The sequence below is a fragment of the Pteropus vampyrus genome, unplaced genomic scaffold (genome assembly GCF_000151845.1).
Source record: "Pteropus vampyrus isolate Shadow unplaced genomic scaffold, Pvam_2.0 Scaffold349, whole genome shotgun sequence".
Lineage (NCBI taxonomy): Eukaryota > Metazoa > Chordata > Mammalia > Chiroptera > Pteropodidae > Pteropus > Pteropus vampyrus.
In genome coordinates this window covers 548,717-571,563 of record NW_011889130.1, presented here as the reverse complement: position 1 = coordinate 571,563, position 22,847 = coordinate 548,717, and the positions used below count along the sequence as shown (strand labels likewise).

At 35.1% G+C, this 22,847-nt stretch overlaps 1 protein-coding gene across 1 annotated transcript in view; it reads right to left on the bottom strand.

Annotated features, from left to right (window-relative positions):
• LOC105304696 (contactin-associated protein-like 3) overlaps positions 1-22,847 on the bottom strand; it is a 196,805-nt gene that overhangs the window by 4,568 nt on the left and 169,390 nt on the right. Inside the window, exons 15-21 of the mRNA XM_023522576.1 lie at positions 16,222-16,392; positions 15,327-15,545; positions 13,259-13,498; positions 12,488-12,718; positions 11,090-11,223; positions 10,270-10,357; positions 229-447 (exon numbers count right to left, since the gene is read on the bottom strand). Of these exons, the coding sequence (XP_023378344.1) occupies positions 229-447; positions 10,270-10,357; positions 11,090-11,223; positions 12,488-12,718; positions 13,259-13,498; positions 15,327-15,545; positions 16,222-16,392 (1,302 nt within the window). The remainder of the gene's footprint in view (positions 1-228; positions 448-10,269; positions 10,358-11,089; positions 11,224-12,487; positions 12,719-13,258; positions 13,499-15,326; positions 15,546-16,221; positions 16,393-22,847) is intronic.

Below are 22,847 nucleotides of genomic sequence, written 5' to 3'. Positions count from 1 at the left end.
TAGAAAAATGCAGAACGACAGAGGCGAGTGGAAAGGCGGACTTTTGAGAAATTCACAAATACTAGAAATAAAAGCAGACAACTGCATCGGTAGAAACAAATGTGAAACGAAGAACAGAGAATGGAGAGACCAAAGAAGGGGAAGGTGAACCAGCCGAGGACTTTTGGCAACTTCCAGGACGGAGACCTGATGGAAGACTGCGGGCAGAGGGTCACGCACCTGCGCCACCTGCGAATGGGCGGGTCGCCTCCCGCGCTGGGGCTCCAGGCCCCGCCGCCTGGGCGCAGCGCGACGGGGCTACATATCCGCGGACAGTGACCGGAGCTGGACCTCCAGGGCGCAGCGCCGCCTTCAGCGGGGTGGCGGGGCCAAAGCGCACGGCTGAGAGGCAGCCGGAGAAGCCGCGCGCGCCGGCTTGCTGCGTGTCCGGGTCAGCGCCACGGGGCTCTGCGGGCACAAGGACATACTGTTAGCGCGTAGGGACGAAGAGCTGGGACGCAGGAATAGCCGCATCTGCACGGCAGCGAAGAACTGAATCTCCCTCTGAAACTTTTGTCCTTCTTTCCTTAGGAAAGACCCGACAGAGCCACACCTGCGACCTTGGTTATTGACCTGAGAGACTAACTACCCAGGAGTTAACTGCAGCCTCCCTAGCTGCACTGATGGGGGACAAACGAATGAAATCTCCTGCCACTTTACTTTTAAAATGATCATTAAAATGTTTTAACAGGTTTCGTGGTCATTAATCAAGGTGGTCATAGTGAACTGTCTCCTGGGTTGGGGGACAGCGGAGCTCTGAGATCCCTATTGCAGTTCTAATTTCCACAGAGAGGGCCTGTCCTCTACCCGGGTGCCTCCTGGGTGCTCAACAGCCACTCCCTCTCCACCCCTTCACAAGGGTGGTCTGTGCTTCCTTTCCATAAATCAAAGCTTGCCCCACCCCACCCCATCCTAGACACTGGCCTCACCCCAAGTTAACCTAAAAAGAGCAGCGATTACACAGGAGAGAAGAACGTCAATTCATTCATTTCGTAATGATTAATTATGTCCCTCAGTGCACTTGCTCAGTGGACTCGACATCTGACCAAGGGCAGTCAGCTGTATACATCAGATGTTTAAATGTGTCAGTCAGGGAAGTGTCCATGTAACCGGCAGGAAAAACCACCTCAATAGGAGGACAGGGCATCTGCTGTCAAACCTCCCCTTCCCTGTGTGTAGAGGGGCTGGTTGACTCTCCTTTTTCTAATATCCATATACAGCTAACAAAAATATACCAAATGGCTTCCATAGGCTGGGCTTTGTGCTAAGGGATTCAGAGACGTTATTATGTAATTTTCACAGCATAACACCATGAGTGCTTTTATTCCTATGTTAAATTAGAGTTTAGTGAACTAAGATCACTCAAGTGTGTGGAGGGATCCAGATTCAGGCGGGTGGTAGTTTCTCAGCAGGTTATTGCCCCTTTTATTATGTTAACCCCTTTTAGACATGTTCGTAATTGTTCACATTAAGGGATAGGTAAAGGAGGTCATTCTATTCTTTCTACTTTAATGAATGCATGTACCTTCCATAGAATATAAGTATATATTCTATGTGTTTTTTGGTTGGGGCAATAGCCAGTTTTTAAATTCACCTTGAGACTCTTACCTCTGATCCAATCTGTCGTGAAGTTATATTTAAACTCTTAAAGAACAATCTTTATTTCCTCTGAGTTTAAGTTTTTGAGGGGCACTGCTCTTTTGTCTCCATTTCCTGATAATGTAAATAACAGTAGTTTTGGTTGGATATGTATTATCCAATACATACATGCTAGATGCCACTAAAAGCCTCTTCTTAATACAAGAATAAAGACTGAGGATTTAAGGAGGATTTAACGGCTTGCCATTACACATTTACACGGCTAGTAAACAACTAGAGTGGGCTTTCGGACAGAGGCATTTAAACTCTGAAGCCAGGGTGTGTAACCACACTGCCAGCCAGCCTCACCTGGTACATCAATTACAGAAGGTCTCTCTCACAGAACAGATGGAAAGCTCCTGGTGGCAATCTGTTTTATCTTGTCTCCTGTACTTAGCTTAGTGTCTGTTACACAGGATGCATACATGTGTTTTATAATCACAGAATAAACTTAGTCCCATTACCAACCTTCTGTGGTCGGTTGAGGTGTTGAAATAGTTTTTCAGCTGTGATACTTTCAAGGTGTGGCCTGAGGAGTACAGAAAACCCACCTAGTCATAAAAGATTACTTGCATTGGCTCAAACTAAAAATGTACTTCCAGATTTGGCTGCTACCTTTAGTGACAATGAGGATGTCTTTAGTTACTTTGACATTTAATAAAACCCAGTGGCATAAGATGGCAGCATACCCTAAGGCTTCTACCTGAAGGATATCAGAATAACTTCAAAATATATACCATTTTGACATAAAGGTTATTTTGACCTAAAGGCACTTGAAAAACAGCAGGTGCAAGAAGGACACTCTGAGCCCCCTTTTCTTCCTGAAAGCAGGAGATAAAACTCCCATGAAAAAACTGTTCTCCCTGCACCAGGAGGAAAGAAACATTCTTATCACCAGAAGTGGGGAGTCCAGTGAGAGAAATCCATACATACAAACCTTGTTAAAATAACTCTTATTTTCCTTTAGTTTCCCCATACATTTTAGATACTTTTTCACAAATACTACTCTTCGTTCAACCTAGTATATAAACACATGGGCCTATCTGCTTTTAGGGTCTTCATTTTCCTATGGGGGCTCCCATGTATACATAAAAACCTATATGCTTTTCTCCTGTTGATCTGACTTATGTCAGTATAATTCTGAGGCCCAGCCACAGACTTTAAGAAAGGAGAGGTAAAGTTCTGTCTCCCCTACAAACTCATGGGTGATATTTGAATCTACTTTGGTATCATCTTTTTTCCTATTAAACTTTATCTCACTATTTCAGTATGTCATTCTTGAAAGCCAAATCTTTTCTATCTTTATTCCTTCCTTGGAAAAGAGCTGTATCTTCAAGAAAAGTCTAACTTTGAGAATTTTTGCAAATATGCTGGGAGCCACTTAGGCTTTCAAAATTCTGTTCAGTGATTTTAAAGGCCTCTATGAACAACTAAAATTAGGGGCATGTTTACATTGTTATAATTGTAACAAACATCTCTGAAACACACAGCTGCTATCTTGGTCAGGTTGATTATATGGAGCATCAAAAAGCTTTTTGCATGAGGAATTTCAGGTAGATTCTCAAGTATATTGAAGTAAAATTAGCTTAGGACAACTCAACTAAATGATTATTGTGAATTAAAAGAGTTCTTTAAAGATCACTTTCTTTTTTTATTTTGCATTCGGACAATATGTATTTCTTAAAGAAAGGCATCCTTGCTTTATACTTGAGAGACTGTTAAGAGGAGATAAAAATGGGAAAACACTGCAATAGTAACATAAGACTGCTGCAAGGCTAAAATACTGAAAAAACAAACAAACAAAACCCAAACAAAACACTACAGGTTAATTAAAAGGTTTTGGTATTGCGCAAAAAGACGGACTAGACAACACTTGCTTTCCTGGTCAAAGTCTGACAGGAGTGCTACCAGGTTGGGGTAAGAGGTCCAATCTAGGGCAAGCATTCATCTTAATAAATTAGACTAATTTTCTAGAATTTATTTCTTAAAGACAACCTAGCTTCATTTCTGTAGATTGTGCTATTACTGTAGAAAAAAAATGTTGGTAGCACATTATATTGCATTATATTTTCCTGTATTTCAAGAATCTGTACTTAATATTTATTCATATATGTGAATTTGTGGGTGTGAACATGTGTAGATGGATTTATAGGTACCCAAATAGCCTATCATTAATCATGCAGGTGTAACTCTCACTGTGTATGCATGCATGTATGGATGTGAATATATATTGAAAGGTTTAGTGCTCACAGTTTCCTATTCCCTTTATATTTTCCATCCTGAGGTTATGGTTATGATTTATTTTTTGACTAGAGAAATATTTTAGTATTTTCCTCAGATAGGATGCATGGTTAATATTAAATCTCAATCCTTCTTTGTTATCTAAAATCTTTTTTAATACTTGTCAGATAAATTATGTATTACATGCTTGAGTTGCACCCATTCTTCTTAGCAATATAATGATGTTGTTGTGCCATCATTTTTCATTCCATTGTTACAAATGAGAAGTTGGATGCTAATGCCAAAATCATTATTTTTTCATTGTAGTAACTGTTGTCTATAAAGTCTGGAAGATTTTTCTCTGTCATTTTTGCAATTCAGGAATTTTCCCAGAATTGATGAGTTCTTTGAATCTGCAACTCAAGTTTTCTTTTAGCTTAGAGAAACTGCTTTTTAAAAAATATACGATTATTGTCTTTATTTCTAATTCTTCTTCTGGATCTCCAATTATTCATGTTAGGTTTGTTTCCTAGATCAAACTTCCAAATATCTCTTATTTTCTCTCCTAATTTCTATCTCAATCTTTTTGCTCTGTAGTTTGAGACATTTCATCTACATAATATTCTAGGCTACTATTTAAGGATAATCAGTGGTGATTCTCTCCTTTAGATCACTCAGTGAAATTTAAAAATATTATATTTATTTTAATTCCCAGAGTGTGTGTGTTTGTGTGTGTGTTTATTCAAATATCCTTGAGTGCCAAGTTTCATCCTAGTTGTTTTCTGTCTTTTTCAACAGCTCTAATTTGATGTAGGAAATTTTTTTTTTCTTCCTCCTCCCCATACCCACCTTGGCTTCTAGATTCCCTTCGGGGTGGCATTAATTATTTATTTATTGATTGATTTGCTTATTGGGGTTCCATGGCTGCTGATCTTATGATATATAGGTCTTGACAATGTGGACAGTGCAGATTCTCTACCTCTGTGGACCTGTAGGAAGTCCGTCTAACCCCAAAGTGTAGAAAGAGGTCTCTCACAGTCACTCTCTCTATAGCCATGGTAGAAGAGATGTAGCCTGATGATAATGATGATCTAGTCCCGCATCAGGTATGGGAGGGTCAGCAAGGATGGGCACAGTCTTGCTGAGCAGTGTTGACCTTCCTTTTGGTGGCCCCAAGTTCTTTTAAGGCCAAGCTTTCCCAGGATCCACAGGCTTGAAACTGCACCCTGGGCTCTGCTTTGCTCTCCTTTGAATTGCAAAAATTTTTAATTTTAATGAGACCCAATTTATCTTTTTCTTTCTGTTGCTTGTGCTTTTAAGAAACCATTATTTAATGCAAGGCTTTTGAGAAACTATCTAAGAAACTGTTGTTTAATCCAAAGTCACAAAGTCTTACATCTCTGTTTTGCTTTAAGAATTTTATAATTTTAGCTCCTACCTTTAGGTTTATCAACATTTTGAGTTCATTTTTATACATGGTGTTAGGCAGAGGTTCAGCATCACTTTTTAACCTATAGATATCCATTTGGCCCCAGCACCATTTGTTGAAAAGACTATTCTTTCTTCATTGAAAGAATTTGGCATCAATGTCAAAAATTAATTGACCATAAATATACAGTTTTATTTCTTGACTCTCAAATCTATTCCATTTATTATTATTTCTATCCTTAGGCCAATATAACACAGTCTTGATTACTGTGACTTTATACTAAATTTTGAAATTAAGAAGAGTGTCACCTCTAACTTCATTCTTCTTTTCCCAATTGTTTTGGCTATTTAGAGCTTCTTGCATTTCCACATAAACTTTTGGATCAACTTGTCAGTTTCTAGAAAAAATACTATTTGAATTTTGATAGGAATTATTGTTGAAGTTGTAGATCAACTTGGGGAGTATTACCATTTTAGCAATATTAAGTCTTTTAATCCATGAACACGAACGTATTTCCAGTTATGTAAGTCATCCATAATGCTCTCCAACAATGTTTTGTAGTTTTTAGTGTACATGTTTTGCTAAAGTTTTTCTTAAGCATTTTATTCTTTTTGATGCTATTATAAATGAAATTTCATTCTTCATTTCATTTTTGTATTGTTAATTGCTAGTGTATAGGAATACATTTTTGTATATTGATTTTATGTCCTTGTCAAACCTGTTTATTAGCTCTAACAACTTTTTTCATGGATTTCTTACAAAATCACATCCTCTACAAATAGAGATAACTTTACTTCTGCTTTTTTAATTTGGATAACTTTTACTCTTTTTCTTGCTTAATAGCCCTGGTGCAAATCTGCACGACAATCTTGAATAGAAGTGGTAAGCGCAAACATCCTCATCTCATTCCTGATTTTAGGTGGGAAGACTTTCATTTTTTCAACATTAAGTGTGATGTTAGTTGTGAGTTTTTCTAGATGCCTTTTTTTTCATATGAGGAAGTTCCCTTCTATTCCTAGTTTCTTCCATGTTTTTATTATGAAAATGTGTTGAATTTTTTCAAATGCTTTTTTTGTTTATTGAGACAATCATCTGGTTTTTGCTTTGATTCAATTAATATGTATATTACATTGATTCATTTTTATATGTTGAACCAACCTTAAATTCCTGAGATGAATCCTACTTGGTCATGGTGTACAATAATTTTTATATATTATTGGATTAGATTTGCTAATATTTTGCTGAAGATTTTTGCATCTATATATGTATTCTTAAAATTTTTATAAACTTTTTGTGTCTTTTTGCTCTGAAATTTCTTTCTAAATGTGATAAATTCTTAGGCTGAGCATAGAATAGATTACCATATGTCACATAAGTCAATGGAGTTTTCAGCATTAAAACTCTAGTCTCTCCATGCAAACCTCAGTAGGTAATTTCTACAAAATTATTTCTTACCCAGTTCTCATATATGGATCTCCATTTGAACATACAATCCTTCAGTAGACTTTCTTTCCTCACACAGAAAATTGGCCTACTAAGGTTTGTCTCATGACTATATTGATTTGAACTATATACAACCCATTGTATTTTCCCCTAGGAGGAGACAGACACATCTGTAGTGTGCACACTTTAAAACAAATTTTTGTTTTGTTTTGATATTTTGGGTTTAAAAATCATTCTAATGTACAAAAACCAAAATCAATAGGATACCAATTATACAAAAGTCTTTAGAGAACTAAAACTTAGGTATCTTACTGGGTTACATATTAAAGCTCTCATACTTTAAGACTATAGGACTTATTGGAGTCAAGTCTAGAAAGAAAATTAGAAATCTTAAGATTTATAATGAAGGTAAGATTATACTGAATTTATCTTATAATAAATAATGGGAAAACTTAACCTTTTTGGTCATCACTAATAGGACCACTAGAGATTATTGATAACAAGAGTATGTTCATTAGAAGACAATGCTAAACCGTTTTTCCAAAGCACATTTGAGTAACTATTGACAGTTATTGATTAGTCGTAAACAATATTTTATTGTTTATATTCCCTATTATATTACAAGTGCTCTGAAGGTAGGTACAGTGTGTGTTTTGCTGCTAGGCATTTGAATTGTCCAATGAAGTATTAGGGAGCACCAAAAATTTTTGAATAAATGGATAACTAGATGAGTCAAAATAGCTAACAACAAAGAGTATTGGTTAACTTGCCCTAGTTGGGGGCAATTCTCTTTGGAAAATTGATGGCTTCTTTCTTATCCAATCTGGTCAATTTTACTATAAGTGAATCAAAGGAATTTCAGCTATACTTTCCAAATCTGAAGAAAACCGTAGTTTTTTTGTACAACTGATCTAAAAGTAGCAATGGAATTAGAACAGAAACTATCTTAAAGTTATGTAAAACATGAAAAATTTTATTAGCCTTTGATCAAGATGCATACCTCTAGGTACAGATGAAATGAATATTTATAATTTTATTAGACTAAATTGCTTCAGGCTATAAACTTCATTGCTGAATTTTAACTTTAATTTTTATAGTCTGAGAGAGATGCTTTTGAATACACCATTCCTGAATAAAAATATTAATATATTCAATACCATACTATTATCCTCTATATATTAACTTGTAGGACAATAAAAATTTATATAATAAAATTTATTCTGCTTTTTTGTTAATATGATCCCTTTCATATAATGAAGTTTACCTCTTATTTCAATTTCTATTATCTATTGCATATTTCTTTACAGATAATATATATGAAGCTAAATTGTCTTTAAAAATAGTCCTTTGTCAATTTCACACTTTCTGATTGTGACTTTTTACCTTGTGTCACAGACATTTCTGAATATGCCTTATCTCTCCTGTCAGATGCTGGAGTCATTAAGGACAGGAAGTTGTGTGTGCATCTGTGTTGTTTTATTGACCACATCATTTCTCAGGGCTTGGAAAAGAGTATGCACAGACATCTGTTCCAGCAACAAAGGAGAGATCAGCTTGCTGGTGGCAGAGAGAACCATCACTTCACTCACAGACCATACACACTCCACGGAAGCACAGCTCTGAGGTTTGCACACCCCTGAGATGATCAACTACTCACGCTGCTCAACCGAGGATAGAAACTACCAATCAGGGCAGAGATTAGAGCTCAATGTCAGACACAAAAGGGAGCAAATTCTTCTCCACTTAGATGTTAAAAACAATTATAATGTAGTTCAACTGACAGCCAAGGATGGGCTCCATCTACTGTTCTCTAAAACTCAACTTGGTCTGTGAACTTTTAGGAATCTCATAACCTTCTCTATCCAAAGGCACACTGTTATTCTCATGGGTGAAAGTTGGAGAGCAGTTTTTTTCCTTTACTTGTTTTTTCTAATTCTTTGTGGTTTTCTATACTATGCCATCATTTTAAATAAAATTTAAAAATCTATAGTATTACGAAATGCCTATGAAACACATCTAATGTCACACAGCCAGTTTATTAGAGACTAGGATACTCTGCTTTAGAATGAGTTGTGATGGCTATAAACATCTTCCAACACTCTATGGGAAATGTTCACATTTTTATTTCTGTGTTAACTGTTCCATCACTGCTCCACATATGGAGAGTGGAACTAGAACAGTGAATCATGTGAAGGAATCTTCAGTACAAGCTGTCTCCCTGTCAATACATAGTCAAGCCCAGATTCTTTATCCACCTTTAAGGTATGATTATAATACAGAACCACCACTTCAGCTTGAAGTTGTTATTCACTGTACTTCACTAAAACTATATTCTTACAGCAAAGAATTCACATACCCTCTTTAACGGCTTCATCTACATCTTAAATAGCAGATGATCAGTTTAGAGTTTTATGTTAGGCTGCACCATCTAAACATTACACATTTGTTTTTACCATTCATGAGAGTACTCCAAGAACACTAGGATTTGTAACATTCCTCTGTCTGAAAAATAAGAAGTCTTAATTTTATTGCTTATCATCTGTTTGAAAGATGTGATCATTTTAACAGTTACTGTGCTTCCCTTTGAACACCCATTCATGTGCCTTCTCTAACATTCTCAAGTTGGTGGTGATATATATGGGATAGAGGAAATGACCAAAAGAATCAGTGTATACATGGATGAAGGGGTAATAAAGACTCCATTGATTATTTAGGGCTAAACAGAGCCAGATGAGAGCCAAGTACCAGAACAGGAATAATAAACACGCCTCAAGACAATTTCTCCCAAATAGCATTTAAATATCAATAAAATGCATAGTTTATATATTATCAAAAAGAAACACCTTTCAAATTTTTATTCCAATTTAATTCCTGATGACATGGTGAAAAATAAAAGCATAAAGAATTTGATGCCTAAATAGTAAAGTATGTTTTTACTTTGGTGCTTTTATGGAGAATAACTTGCAGACATAAAGAATGTGCACTATTTAGGCCATGACTACGTAAGAGTGGCTCAGAGCAATGAACATATCTCACTTCAGCCCACAGGCAAAGCAGGTCTTGGGCCATAACCCAAAGCCTATTCATTTGCTTAAAGAAAATAAAGTCTCTTTTTATCTTTAATGATGAGAATCTAGTTTTATCATTAAATAACTTCTGCATTTGACTCCTGATTAATATATAATAGACATGTACTTTGATTTCCTCCTTCCTGAATTGTTAGAAAAATGCCAAGTTTCATTTCATTATGAGTGATTACCAAGTAAGAGGGTCAGTGTGGAGGCATTTTTCAAGGACCACCCTTGCTCATCTTGCAAGCAGCACTTACTCAGGATTATATGTGCACTCAGACAAGAGGATAGCTTCCACCTTGATTGTCACTCATTGGGAAATCATGAGTATGACAAGAAGCTTCTTTTAGCATGATGAATGGTTCCTGTGTTTGCAACCTAATACTTCCCATCCATGTCAAGGGAAGATACACTCTTTCTGCCACTTACCTAAAATTGCCCCCAATGTAAGGGATTTGACAGCATTGAATTCTGTCCCTGACGATAGGATGACTTGTTTCCTTGCATTCTTGTTAACCTAGTAAATGTTCCAAGAGAAGCAAACAGATGATAAGGAGATGGAAATCAAAGACAGACCAAGAAAAATGATAAAGATATGTTCTTGCTATCATAAAGGTTAAAGGAGAAAACTGTTTTATAAATATTTTTTATAATACCTCAAATTCCATTCCACCTCATTGTCTATCCTTTCCCCTCTATTTTCTTCATGGTTTAAGTATCCATTATTGGTACAATCCACAAAGAAATGCAATAAGTTATTTTAAACTTTAAAGCTTTTACTTATTTCAAAAGGAAATTTGTAGCATGAGCAGAAAAATGTATTATTCATACAGATTCAATATATAAAGGTTATTCCTCAAAAGCCAGTGACAATGCATAATTTAAGTGCTCTGATGTTTTTTTTAATGTATTCCCACTTTATTCCCTTGTATTTAAATTTCCGTAACATTTGTTCTTTTGTAATCCATTGGGAATTATCACTAAGATAAGCTAGACAGCATTTCCCTACCAATACCAATGAGGACAGCGTGGTATTTTAAATGGTCAAATATTAATAATAACTTTGACACTCTCTTGCTAAACAAACATTGTTAAACAAAACACCTTGACTACATTTTCTGTCCTAGCAAGACAATACTGAATGTATATCTCTTTTATTAGGATTTATTATCAAATTTTTGCTTTAGGTCTTATACTCTGAGTGCCACAGTTCTGATTCCTGTGGCAGTTGCTGAATTTATGCCCTTACCTCTACGGAGACCACTGCTGCTTCTCTGTTAATCTTCACCTGATGAAGCTGCCCATCAGCCAAGCTTTTAACACCAAAGTTAAAAACATCAGGTTCTTGGTGTCTGTCTAGCTTATACCTAATCTGCAAACTTCCTAAAGAAGAGAAAATAACATTTTTAACTAAAATAGAATTTCATAAAAACTATCAATGTAAGTTCTAATACACATTTTATTTTATCTATTTAATGCAAGTTGAATCTATTGATCATTTATTTGAGTGTACCAATTGTCATTTTTCCTAGAATAGTGATTATCTATATGCTCTTCTGGTAGGGACCAAATTCAGGATCTAATTACACTGTTTTAAAAGTCAAGACCCAATGGTCGTTTTCAAAGTTTTTCCATTTCCTTAACTAAAAGAAAAAGTCTAAGTTAAGCATATAGAAACTCCGAGTGAGGCTGTTAATTATTCATGTGGTATTCATGTTATTAAATGCTAAAACCTCAAGCAAAATTGCGTTAACATTTAGTTTCTATAAGCATAACTTCTTTTAAAGTGACATTTCAATGCATTTTAATGTATCATTGACATTTGCATAATTAATTTTTTGCACAACCAGAATTTTTTCCTAATGTTCTACCATAATCAAGAAACAAAGAAAAGAGAAAAATGAGTGATTTTGCTACAAATCCAAATCTCCCGATCTACATGGTGCTCCTCCTCACAGATGCGCTCTCTAACCCACAACTTTGGTACTGCCCATAATAGAGCCTGTCAGTCAGAGACTGTAGAAAGCTTTTCCAGAAGTTAAATTTCTCCCTTCACTCTCCACCAAGCAAGTTTAAAGCTTGGTTTTGTTCTGCAATTGGGAATGGCTTAGAAAGTCCAGGTGATCAAAGGTTGGGTAACTCTCATTCCATTTTTCCTTGTATTATGTAGATATAATAATATTAACGACTTTTCAACCACTCATGGGTAAGGAGCAATCATATTCATCTAATGCATATGGAAACTGGCTTTTATATGGTTTAATGTACCTCTTTATTTCACTTAGGAAGAGAAAATATTTTCCATGTATAAAATGAAATATCTTATTTCCAAATGAACCACAAGACTAATTTATTCATGTACAGAAGAAAAGACCTCTCAGCAATAACAAGAAGCACAGTTGCACATCAAGTATATAAAATGATCAACCTTTTATGAGAGTTTTCTCTCATAAAAGCATCTTAATTGAATCATTGAAACATTAGCTTTAGAGGTAAAATTTGGGGTTATAATGAAAAATAAACCTACCCGATTAACAGGAGAGCTACAGGACATGCCCTTGTGTTTCCTTATTTGTAGTTTAGCAAATGACATTATGGTCCTACCTTTTGAATTCAGTCTTCTTGTTCTTACAGTAAGGACACTCACCATTGGGGGCAAGGATGATGGACAGGTACTCCTCCTGAAATGAACTCACGTAGAGCAATAAGCTGGGAGTCTTTGTGGTCCGGAAGCTCACTGTGGCTATTTCTCCGGTCAGTGTCAGATCCTCATGAAGTAAAACTGCAAAGGAGCTGGAGTTCTTACTGAAAGTGTAATTGGAAAGTTCTTGAAAATTGTAGATAACTGATGAGCCACTTCTAAAATATGCAGAAATTTCTGGAATGACACCCATTTTTGTTACGTTAGCAGTATGTAAGTACAAGTGTACTTGCTGTATGTATATTTAAAGAATACCTCTAATCCTTAAATATCTCAAGAGAGAAAACATGCCATGCTTTGCTTTTTTTATTTACAAATTTTAAGATGAAAAAAAGTGTGAATAAAAATATAAATAATCCCCCCATACTTCCATAACCCAGGACTGAGCAACAATATTTTATTATTGCCACTCCATTTACATAAAATGAAACGTCCAGTGTAAATGTATAGTTAAAAGTATTGCTCTCCTCAGGGTATTCATTGTGCTGAGGTCCTCTGAGAAATGCAGAGAAGACTGACTTTATATCTGACAGAAGTAGTCACTGACTTCTCAAGAATAGAACCATACCTCCTCCTAAGTTAGAAAGAGGGATTGAGACAAACGATTCTCTTTTAGCTGATCATGGAGAATCACCTTATCCTTTCTTTACCGAATCGATCTTCATAGTCTTCAAGTCTCCTTTCCTTTGCATGTACAGGCTGCTCACTAACACTCACCATTCTCGCAGAATGGCCCGTCGTAGGCAGAGAAGGCACAGTCGCAAGCAATGCCTCTGCGTTTTTCTCTACAGCTCCCTCCATTGAGACACAAGTGTCCATAGCTGCTGCAGTGTCCTGGGCACCCAGGCTCCACTCCTGGTGTCACCGTGGCTCTTTCTTCCAGATCCAGGGCCAGCCCGTTCAGTTTCAGGGCCCGAATGCATCCCAGGAAGCCTCTCTGTCTGGTTGCCGTTCCACCTACAAGGGAAACACAAATACAAATGCGTTCCTGGTCTCTTACTTGGAATTTCCTCTCCACGCCAAATGGAGGCCATACAGAAAATATCAAAAAAGTAATCTGTTGAAAATTTTATGAATAAATAGAATTTTGAAAATATAGGCTGTGATCAAATGTTAAAGAATCATCAAACGGCCTTGAATAAACATTAACAAAATATTTCTTAAGTTGAACTTTGTAAATATTTATTCTAAAAATATTTCGTTATATTTAGAAAGATTTTTACAGTTTTTACATTCATACCTTTATAAAGAATGAAATAAAGAATATCAATCCTTTTTAAAGTTTAAATCCAAAAATAATGGTGTGTATGATATGGGTTACATAATTGAAAGTCTTTGCAATATAAAATTGTATTATGTATATTTACAATATAGATAATACAAATTCTTAGAATAGCTCTCAAGAATGAAGCTGTAAAAAGGAATTGAGGAGGGAGCAAAGAAAAAGAAAGGCAAAAGGATTGAAACCAAAATCTAGGACCTCAGGGCTTCCTAACTCCATCCTGTCGGCTCTGAGGTCAGGTGATGTGACATTAATTGAATAATACGTACTTCTCACTATTTCTATTGTGTCTCATGTGAGCGTAATCTCAAATATAGAAGTACAAGAGTCATCTAGAGTACAAGTTAAAAACAGATTTGGGGCTTATCCCCAAGGACTCTGAGTCAGTGGGCCTGGGATAGTACTCCAAATCTGAATTTTCATCTAGCTCTTCAGGCTTTAGAAACATTATCCTGGAGGGAATGCTAATTCTAGATATATTTTCATGAGAACTTTGTGCCTAGAAATTATAGTAATTAATCCTCGGGATAATGTATCAGACAATAAAATAATTTTTATTCGATCTGCAGTTCGATGACTTTAAGTGAAGACTTGACTCAGTAAGAATTAACCGTGCTTGAAGCTGAGTTTTATGGGTGCTGTAGATATCCTCAGGCAAAGCAAACTGTCTTAATTTGTGATTTATGTCAGTTTTTAATTGGACAGTGTCCTTATTTACTTTAAAATATATGAGAAATGACCAAATGAGAGCTACTTCATTAATCTTAGTTTCCAAGATTAGAATAGAGTTGTCCAAAATCTACCAAAATTTGCTTCTCCCTTTGGGAAAAACAAACAATAAAAAATAAGCAAGTACCTTAAAGGGAAGATTTCCATTACCCAGAGCTTTAATCTTTGAAGAATGGACGGCAAGAATAAAGAGTCAGCCCCAATTCTGAACATGGCATTTGCAATGAGAGAGCAGCAGAGATGGGGCTGGACCAAGAGGAGCCAGGCTCCGGGCTGGTGAGAGTTTTGCTATGCACAGACACAGGAGGCTGCCTCTGCTGACCTGATCTCCTAGAGTATGTTTTTGAGGGGACACTGGAAAATTCGGACCCAATTACAAGGCAGTTTTTTCAACTGCACTGAGAAGTGAAATGGGAAAAATGACAAAAAATTGCTAATTGGTTTGTAAATAATATTGATAAAAAGTAACTGAAACAAACAAATCACTAGCGATATTGAGTGCAAGCCTGGCAGTCTGTTAACACAAGATTGAATTTCTCTTCTAGTTGGGTTTCTGTGGTCAAGTCACTGATCTCTTTGAGCCTCCATTATTTTATCTGTAAATTGGGTACAATAATCTAGGAAAAGAAATACTAAATATTAAATGAGCTCTTGATACATGGTGCCAATAGTTGTAGTTGTTTGCACTTGCTATTATCACTGCTTTTATAGTTATGATTTTCTCTTGGTCCATCTTTACACTCTACAGCTTGGTTATAGGCCAACAGCACTCACCTACAAAGAGCTGGCTGTTGAGCTGTAAGCGAATATGCCCATCAGTAGGGGCAGGCTGGGTCTTGCTAGGGAGCTGATCCACTTGAAGTGATGCCTCTTTAATGTTCCTCTCTGCCCGCACGTGGTGCCACCGATTGTCATTAAAGGGAGTAAGAGACTGCACCGTGACCTCACAAGGCCCGTTCCCCACATCAAAGGAAAAGGTCACTTCTGCAGAATCTGGAAATATAAGAGTTGTTCAAATTAATTCACAGGGGAGAAAATTTAGTCTTGAGTAGACATGAGAAAAGCATCATGACTCATTCCTTATGAAAACAGACCATAACAGTGATGCATATGTCACTCTGAGTTGGCTAGGAGGGCAAAGTAAATCCGTATCCTTGAAGAAGAAAAACAAAGCTGATTTTAACATATTCTTTCTCAGAATTTATTATTGATCTTGCTAAGCCCTAAGTAGCAGAGATACACTTACCTACAGAATAAAAACTAACATGTTATCTGGCTTCATACACATAAATGAGTTTATTTAAAGGTGGTTTAAAAGCACTAAGTGAATTTTTGATAGTAAGGAACTGGGCTTTGTAAACACGAATAAATAATGTGACTAGTCAATTATGTCAAATAATTTTGTAATTTAGTAAGCAGTTATTTAACTAGTTTGGTTTAATGTCCTGAATACATATAGAGTTAAAGCAGCACAAAATTATAGACTGTTGTGTGTTCCCTGAATCATTGTTTTACTCTCTCTTAAAAACAGTTATTTGAAATCATAAAATGTTAGTATTTAATAAAGAAATATAACTGACAAAGGAAGCATGGTGATATACGAGGAAGTAGGTTACTAAACGGGTGACTGCTGAGCGCCTGGTGGCTTTGTCTAGAGTGGGTGACTCACCGCGCAGCTCTAGCCTGATGAAGTCTGTGATCCCCAGGTTTTCTACGAACACCCCAGAAGAAGCTGTTGTCTTAAAAAAAAAAGACACGTCACCGCTAAGCTCTCCTTGGAACGTAGGAAAATGAAGGTATGAAGTCTCAGTATAGAAGGAAGCTGAATTCCAAAATGAATCTGTTTACAAAAAAAAAAAAAAAAATGACAGTGAAAATAACAATGAAACAAAACAAATAACAATTACATTTTATATTCCTAGTATATTTTTTCTCACTAAATACATTCATTATCTATGTAAGTCTTTTTTCTTTTCTTTTCTTTTTTTTCTGAACATGTATCCATGACATGAATAGTGAGTGATTATTTTGAGGATTAAGATTCTGGACATGGCTGCAATTCAGTGGTGGGTTAATCACTTAGAAAATAGTCTTATTTTTTTTTTTTTTAATAATGTTACTTTTTAAGTTATCATAGAATAAAATTGACTTTTTGGGGATATACAGTTATATGAATTTTAGTACATGCACGGATTTGTATAACCATCACCAAAATCAGGATAAAGGACAGTTCCAACACCCCAAACACTCCCTCCTCCTATTCCCTTATAATCACACCCTCCCCACACCTTAAGCCCTGGTAACCATGATCTAGTCTCTGTCCAAATAGGTTTGACTTTTCCAAATATCATATAAATGGAGTCATGCAGTATGTAACCTTTTGAGAATGGCTTCCTTTCTCAACATAAAACCTCTGAGTTTCACTCAAGTTGTTGCATGTTGATATCTGTTTCATTTTACTACTTTGTAGTATTCCTTCCTGTGGATGTGCCACAGTTTATTTCTCCACATTTAAGAACATAGGGTAGTTTTCAGATTTGGTCAATTACAAATAGAGCTGCTATAAACATTTGCGTAAAGGTTTATGTGTGAACGTAGGTATCCATTTCTTTAGGGTAAGTACTGAGGACAATTCCTGGGTCATATAGTAAGTAGATAATTAACCTTATAAGAAACTGCTAAACAGTTTTCCAGAGTGGCTGTACCATTTTCAATTTCCATCAACAATGTATAAGTGATACAGTTGACTCAAATCTTCATCAGCACTTAGTTTTGTTAGTATTTTTTTTTTTTTTTTAAGCAATTCAAATTGATGTGAGATGGGAGCTCATGGTGGTTTTAATTTGTCTTTCTTATAAGCTGATGATGTTGAATATCTTTTCATGTGCTTATTTACTATTCTTATATCCTATTCAGTGAAGTGTCTGTTCAACTGACATCTTATGTTGAGTCTTCTAATCTATAAACACAGTATATCTCTCCATTTACTTAGACTTTTTGATTTCTTTTCTTCAGTGTTTAGTAGTTTTTAGTTCATAGATCTTACACATTTTTGTTAGATGTATACCTAAGTATTATATTTTTGTACTTTTAAAAATGATATTGTCTTATTAATTTTGGTTTCCACTTGTACATTGCTAGCATATATAATTAATTTGTCTGTGTTGACCTTGTATCTTGCAGCCTTATTGAGCTCACTTATTAGATCCAGTAGGTTTTTTTTTTTTTTTTGGTAGATTTATTGAGATTTTCTATGTAGAAAATCATACATATATCTGGGAATAGGGTTTTATTTCTTGCTTTCCAATCTGTCTGTACTCCTTTCCTTTCTTATATCATTGCAGTGGCTAGGATGACCAGTATGATAAAGTCGTGAATAGTAGTGGGGAGATTGAACATCTTTATCTTGTTCCCAATTTTAGGGGGAAAGCATTCAGTTTTTCACCAATAATAATGTTGCTAGTTGTTTTGTATAGATACTCTTTATTAGGCAGAGGAATTTCCCTTTTATTCCTAGTTTGCTAAGAATTTTTATTGTGCATGCTATTATGACAAATTAATTGTGTTAAACTTGTTATCATAATAATTCAAATTATCATTTTCATATCAATCAATGCAGAAAAAGCATGTGACAATTTTTTATTAGACTATTAATATGGTTGATTACACTGATTGATTTTCAAATACTGAAACAGCCCTGTATCCTGTGATAAACTCCAATTAGTGACTCTTTTAAATATTCCTCAATTATATACTAATGTTTTGTTGAGGATTTTTGCATCTCTGTGATGACATTATCTGTAGTTATTTTTTTGTACCTTTGTCTCATTTGAGTATCAGGGCATACTGGCCTCATAAAATGTTGGAAAGAATTTCCTCTTCTATTTTTTGGAAGAGATTATGTAGATATTGTATCATTTCTTCTTTTGTAGAATTCACCAGTAAAACCATCACAGTCTGGATTTTTTTTTAAGAAGATTTTTAGTTACAAATTCTATTCCATTAATACTTTTAAGTCTAGTCCAATTGTCTGTTTCATTTTGAGTGAATTTTCATATCTAGTGGTTATCAAGGAAGTGGCCTATTTCATCTATGCTGTAGAATTTATGTGTAGAAAGTCGTTTGTAGTATACCCTAATTAAACTGCTGATTTCTGTGGGGTCCGTAGTGACATTTCAAATTTCATTTCTCATATTGGTAATTTTTATCTTCTGTCTTTTTGAAAATTTTGCTAGAGGTTTATTATTTTATTGATTTTTTAAAAAGAATTTTTTTTTTTTTAGATCTCTATTGTGTTCTGCTTTTAATTTAATTGATTTCTATTCTAATCTTTATTATTTCCTTTCTATTGTTTGCTTTAGGTTTATTTCTCTCTTTTTTTCTACATTCTTTTGATGAAAGCTTAAATTATTGAATTGAGATTTTCTTTTTTCATAATATAAACATCCAATGCTATAAATATTCCTCTAACCACTGCTATAACTGAATCCCATCAATTTTGATATGTTATATTTTCATTTTTATTCAGTTCAGTGTATTTTATAGTATGTTGAGACTTTGATTCATGTATTATTTCATAGTTTGGTTTTAATTCTAAGTGTTTGAGACTTTCTCACTAACTTTTTGTTGGGGGAGTTATTTATTTATTTATACTTAAAATAAGTTTATTGGGGTAACATTGGTTAACACAATTACATAATCTTCAGGTGTACATTATAATTTAACATCTGTATATTCTATTGTGTGTTTACTACCCAAAGTTCAGTTTCATTCAGCTACCATATATTTGACCCCCTTTACCCCATCTATCTCCCCCCTCCTCTCCCACTCTCTACCCTCTGGTAAACACTAGTCTATAGTCCATGTCCATGAGTCTCTGTCCTATTCGTTTGTTGCTTTTAGATTTATATCCCACATATAAGTGATATCGTGTGATTTTCTACTTTGCCAGTTTGGCTTATTTTGCTTAGCATGATTATCTCAAGGTCCATCCATGTTGTCGCAAACGGCAGTATTTTACCTCTTCTTACAGCTGAGTAATATTCCATTGTATATATGCACCGCTGCTTTAGCCAATCATCTATTGTAGGACACTTCGGTTGCTTCCATATCCTGGCCACTGTGAATAATGCTGCTATGAACGTTGGTGTGCAAATATCTTTTCGGATATGAGTTTTCAAGTCTTTGGGGTAAATAACAAGTAGAGGGATTGCCGGATCATATGGTAGATCAATTCTTAGTTTTTTGAGGAACCTCCATACTGTTTTCCATAGTGGCTGTACCAACTTGCAGTCCCACCAGCAGTGTATGAGGGTTCCTTTTTTGTCATGTCTTCTCCAGCATTTGTTATTACTTGTCCTGGTGATTATAGCTATTCTAATAGGTATGAGATGGTATCTTATTGTGGCTTTGATTTGGATTTCTTTAATAGCTAGCGATGTTGAGCATCTTTTCATATATTTGTTGGCCATTTGTATGTCCTCTAGGGAGAAGTGTCTGTTCAGGTCCTCTGCCCATTTTTTGATTGGATTGTTTGCTTTCTTATTGTTATTGAGTTGTATGAATTCTTTGTGTATTTTGGATATTAGGCCCTTATCGGAAGTGTAGCTTGCAAATATATATTCCCTTGTGGATGACTGTCTCTTTAGCTTGTTGATGATTTCTTTTGCTGAGCAGAAGCTTTTTAGTTTAATGTAGTCCCATTCATTTATTTTAGCTTTTACTTCCTTTTCTTTTGAGGTCAAATTTATAAAATCCTCTTTAAGTTCACGGTTCTTGAATTCAGTTCCTATGGTTTTTTTTTTATGCATTTTATTGTTTCAGGTCTTATATTTCAGGTACTTAATCCATTTTGAGTTAATTTTGGTGTGTGGTGATAGACAACAGTCTAGTTTAATCTTTTGTAGGTGACTTTCCAGTTTTCCCAGCACCATTTATTGAAGAGGCTTTCCTTTCTCTACCATATGTTTTTGGCATCTTTGTAGAAAATTATTTGCCCATATAAATATTGGTTTACTTCTGGACTCTCAATTCTGCTCCAATGTTTCCTGTATCTCTTTTTCTGCCAATACTATGCCGTTTTGATGACTGTCGCTTTGTAGTATAATTTGAAGTCAGGCAGAGTAATGCCTCCAGCTTCGTTCTTTTTTCTCAGGATGGCTTTGGCAATTCAGTGTCCTTTGTGCTTTCATACAAATCTGATAATTTTTTGTTCTATTTCTTTAAAAATGCTGATGGGATTTTGATGGAGATTGCATTAAATCTGTATAATGCGTTAAATAATAAAATAAGGTCCTTTTAACTGTGTTGATTCTTCCATCCAAGAACATGGAATATCTTTCCATTTCTTTGTATCTTCTTCGATTTCTTTTAATATGGTTTTATAGTTTTCATTGTATAGGTCCTTCGGATGTTTCATTAAATTTATTTCTAGGTATTTTATTCTTTTCATTGCAATTTCAAAAGGAATTCTTATTTCCACTTCTTTTTCTGACACTTCATTATTAGAGCATAGGAACACTTTGGATTTTTGATTGTTGTTTTTGTGCCCAGAAACTTTACTGTATTCTCTTATTGTTTCTAGTGGTGTTCTTGTGGAGTCTTTAAGGTTTTCTATATAGAGAATTGTCATCTGCAAATAGTGACAATTTGACTTCTTCGTTTCCTATTTGGATGCCTTTTATATCTTTCTCTTGTCTGATTGCACTCGCTAGGACCTCCAATGTTATATTAAATAACAGTGGAGATAGTAAACAGCCTTGCCTTGTTCCTGATCTTAGAAGGAATATTTTTAGTTTTTCACCATTATGTATAATGTTGGCTGATGGTTTGTCACAGATGGCCTTTATTATGTTAAGATACTTCCCTTCTATATCAATTTTGTTAAGTGTTTTGACCATAAATGGATGCTTTATCTTGTTGAAGGCTTTTTCTGCATCTATTGAAATGATCATATGATTCTTATTTATTACTTTGTTTATGTGGTGTATCACATTAATAAATTCCTGTATGTTGAACCATCTGTGTGCCTCTGGGATGAAGCCCACTTGATCGTGGTGTATAATCTTTTTAATATGTTGCTGTTTTTGGTTTGCTAGTATCTTATTTAGAATTTTTGCATCTGTGTTCATGAGAGATACTGGTCTGCAGTTTTCTTTTTTGTGATATCTTTACCAAGTTTTGATATCAGAGTAATATTGGCCTCATAAAATGAGTTGGGAAGTATTGCCTCCTCTTCGATTTTTTGGAAGAGTTTGAGGAGAAGAGGTATGAAATCTTTGAATGTTTGGTAGAATTCACTGATGAAGCCATCTGGTCCTGGACTTTTACTTTTTGGTAGGTTTTTGATGATTGTTTAAATTTCGATACTGCTGATCAGTCTATTTAGATTTTCCAGATCTTCTTGATTCAGTCTAGGAAGATTGAATTTTTTGAAGTACAGGTCCATTTCTCCTAGGTTATTAAATTTATTTTTTTATACTTTTCCATAGTATTCTTGTATGATGCTTTGTATTTCTGCGATGTCAGTTGTAATTTCCCTCTTTCATCCCTGATTTTGTTTGTGTTCTTTCTCTTTTTTCTTTAGTGAGTCTAGCCAGGGGTTTGTCAATTTTATTAACCTTCGCAAAGAATCAGCTGTTTGTTGCATTTATTTTTCTATTTTTTTTCAATTTCATTCGTTTCTGCTTTAATTTTGATTATTCTTTCCATCTGCTGACTTTAGGCTTCATTTGTTCTTCCTTTTCTAGTTTTTTAAGATGAAGTGTTAGGTTGTTTATTTGGGTTCATTCTTGTTTTTTGGAGATAGGCCTGTAATTGATATGAACTGTCCTCCTATGACTGCTTTTGCTGTGTCCCAAAAGTTTTGATATGTTGTACTATCATTATCATTCATTTTTATGTATTTCTTGATCTCTCTTTTTGTTTCTTCTCTGATTCAGTTATTCTTCAGTAGCATGTTGTTTCATCTCCATGTATTTGTGGTTCTTTCTGATTTCTTTTTGCAGTTGATCTCAGTTTCAAAGCATTATGATCAGAGAATATGGTTGGAATGATTTCAACCCTCTTATATTTGTCGAGGCTATCTCTGTGTCCCAGTATGTGGTCAATTCTTGAGAATATTCCATGTGTACTAGAGAAGAATGTATAAACAGTTGTTTGGGGATGGAAGGCTCTGTAAATGTCAATTATGTCCAGTTGGTCTAATGTGTCATTTAAGGATGTTATTTCCTTATTGATTTTTTGTTTGGATGATCTGTCCACATCTGACAGTGATATGGATAGTGATAGTGTTTT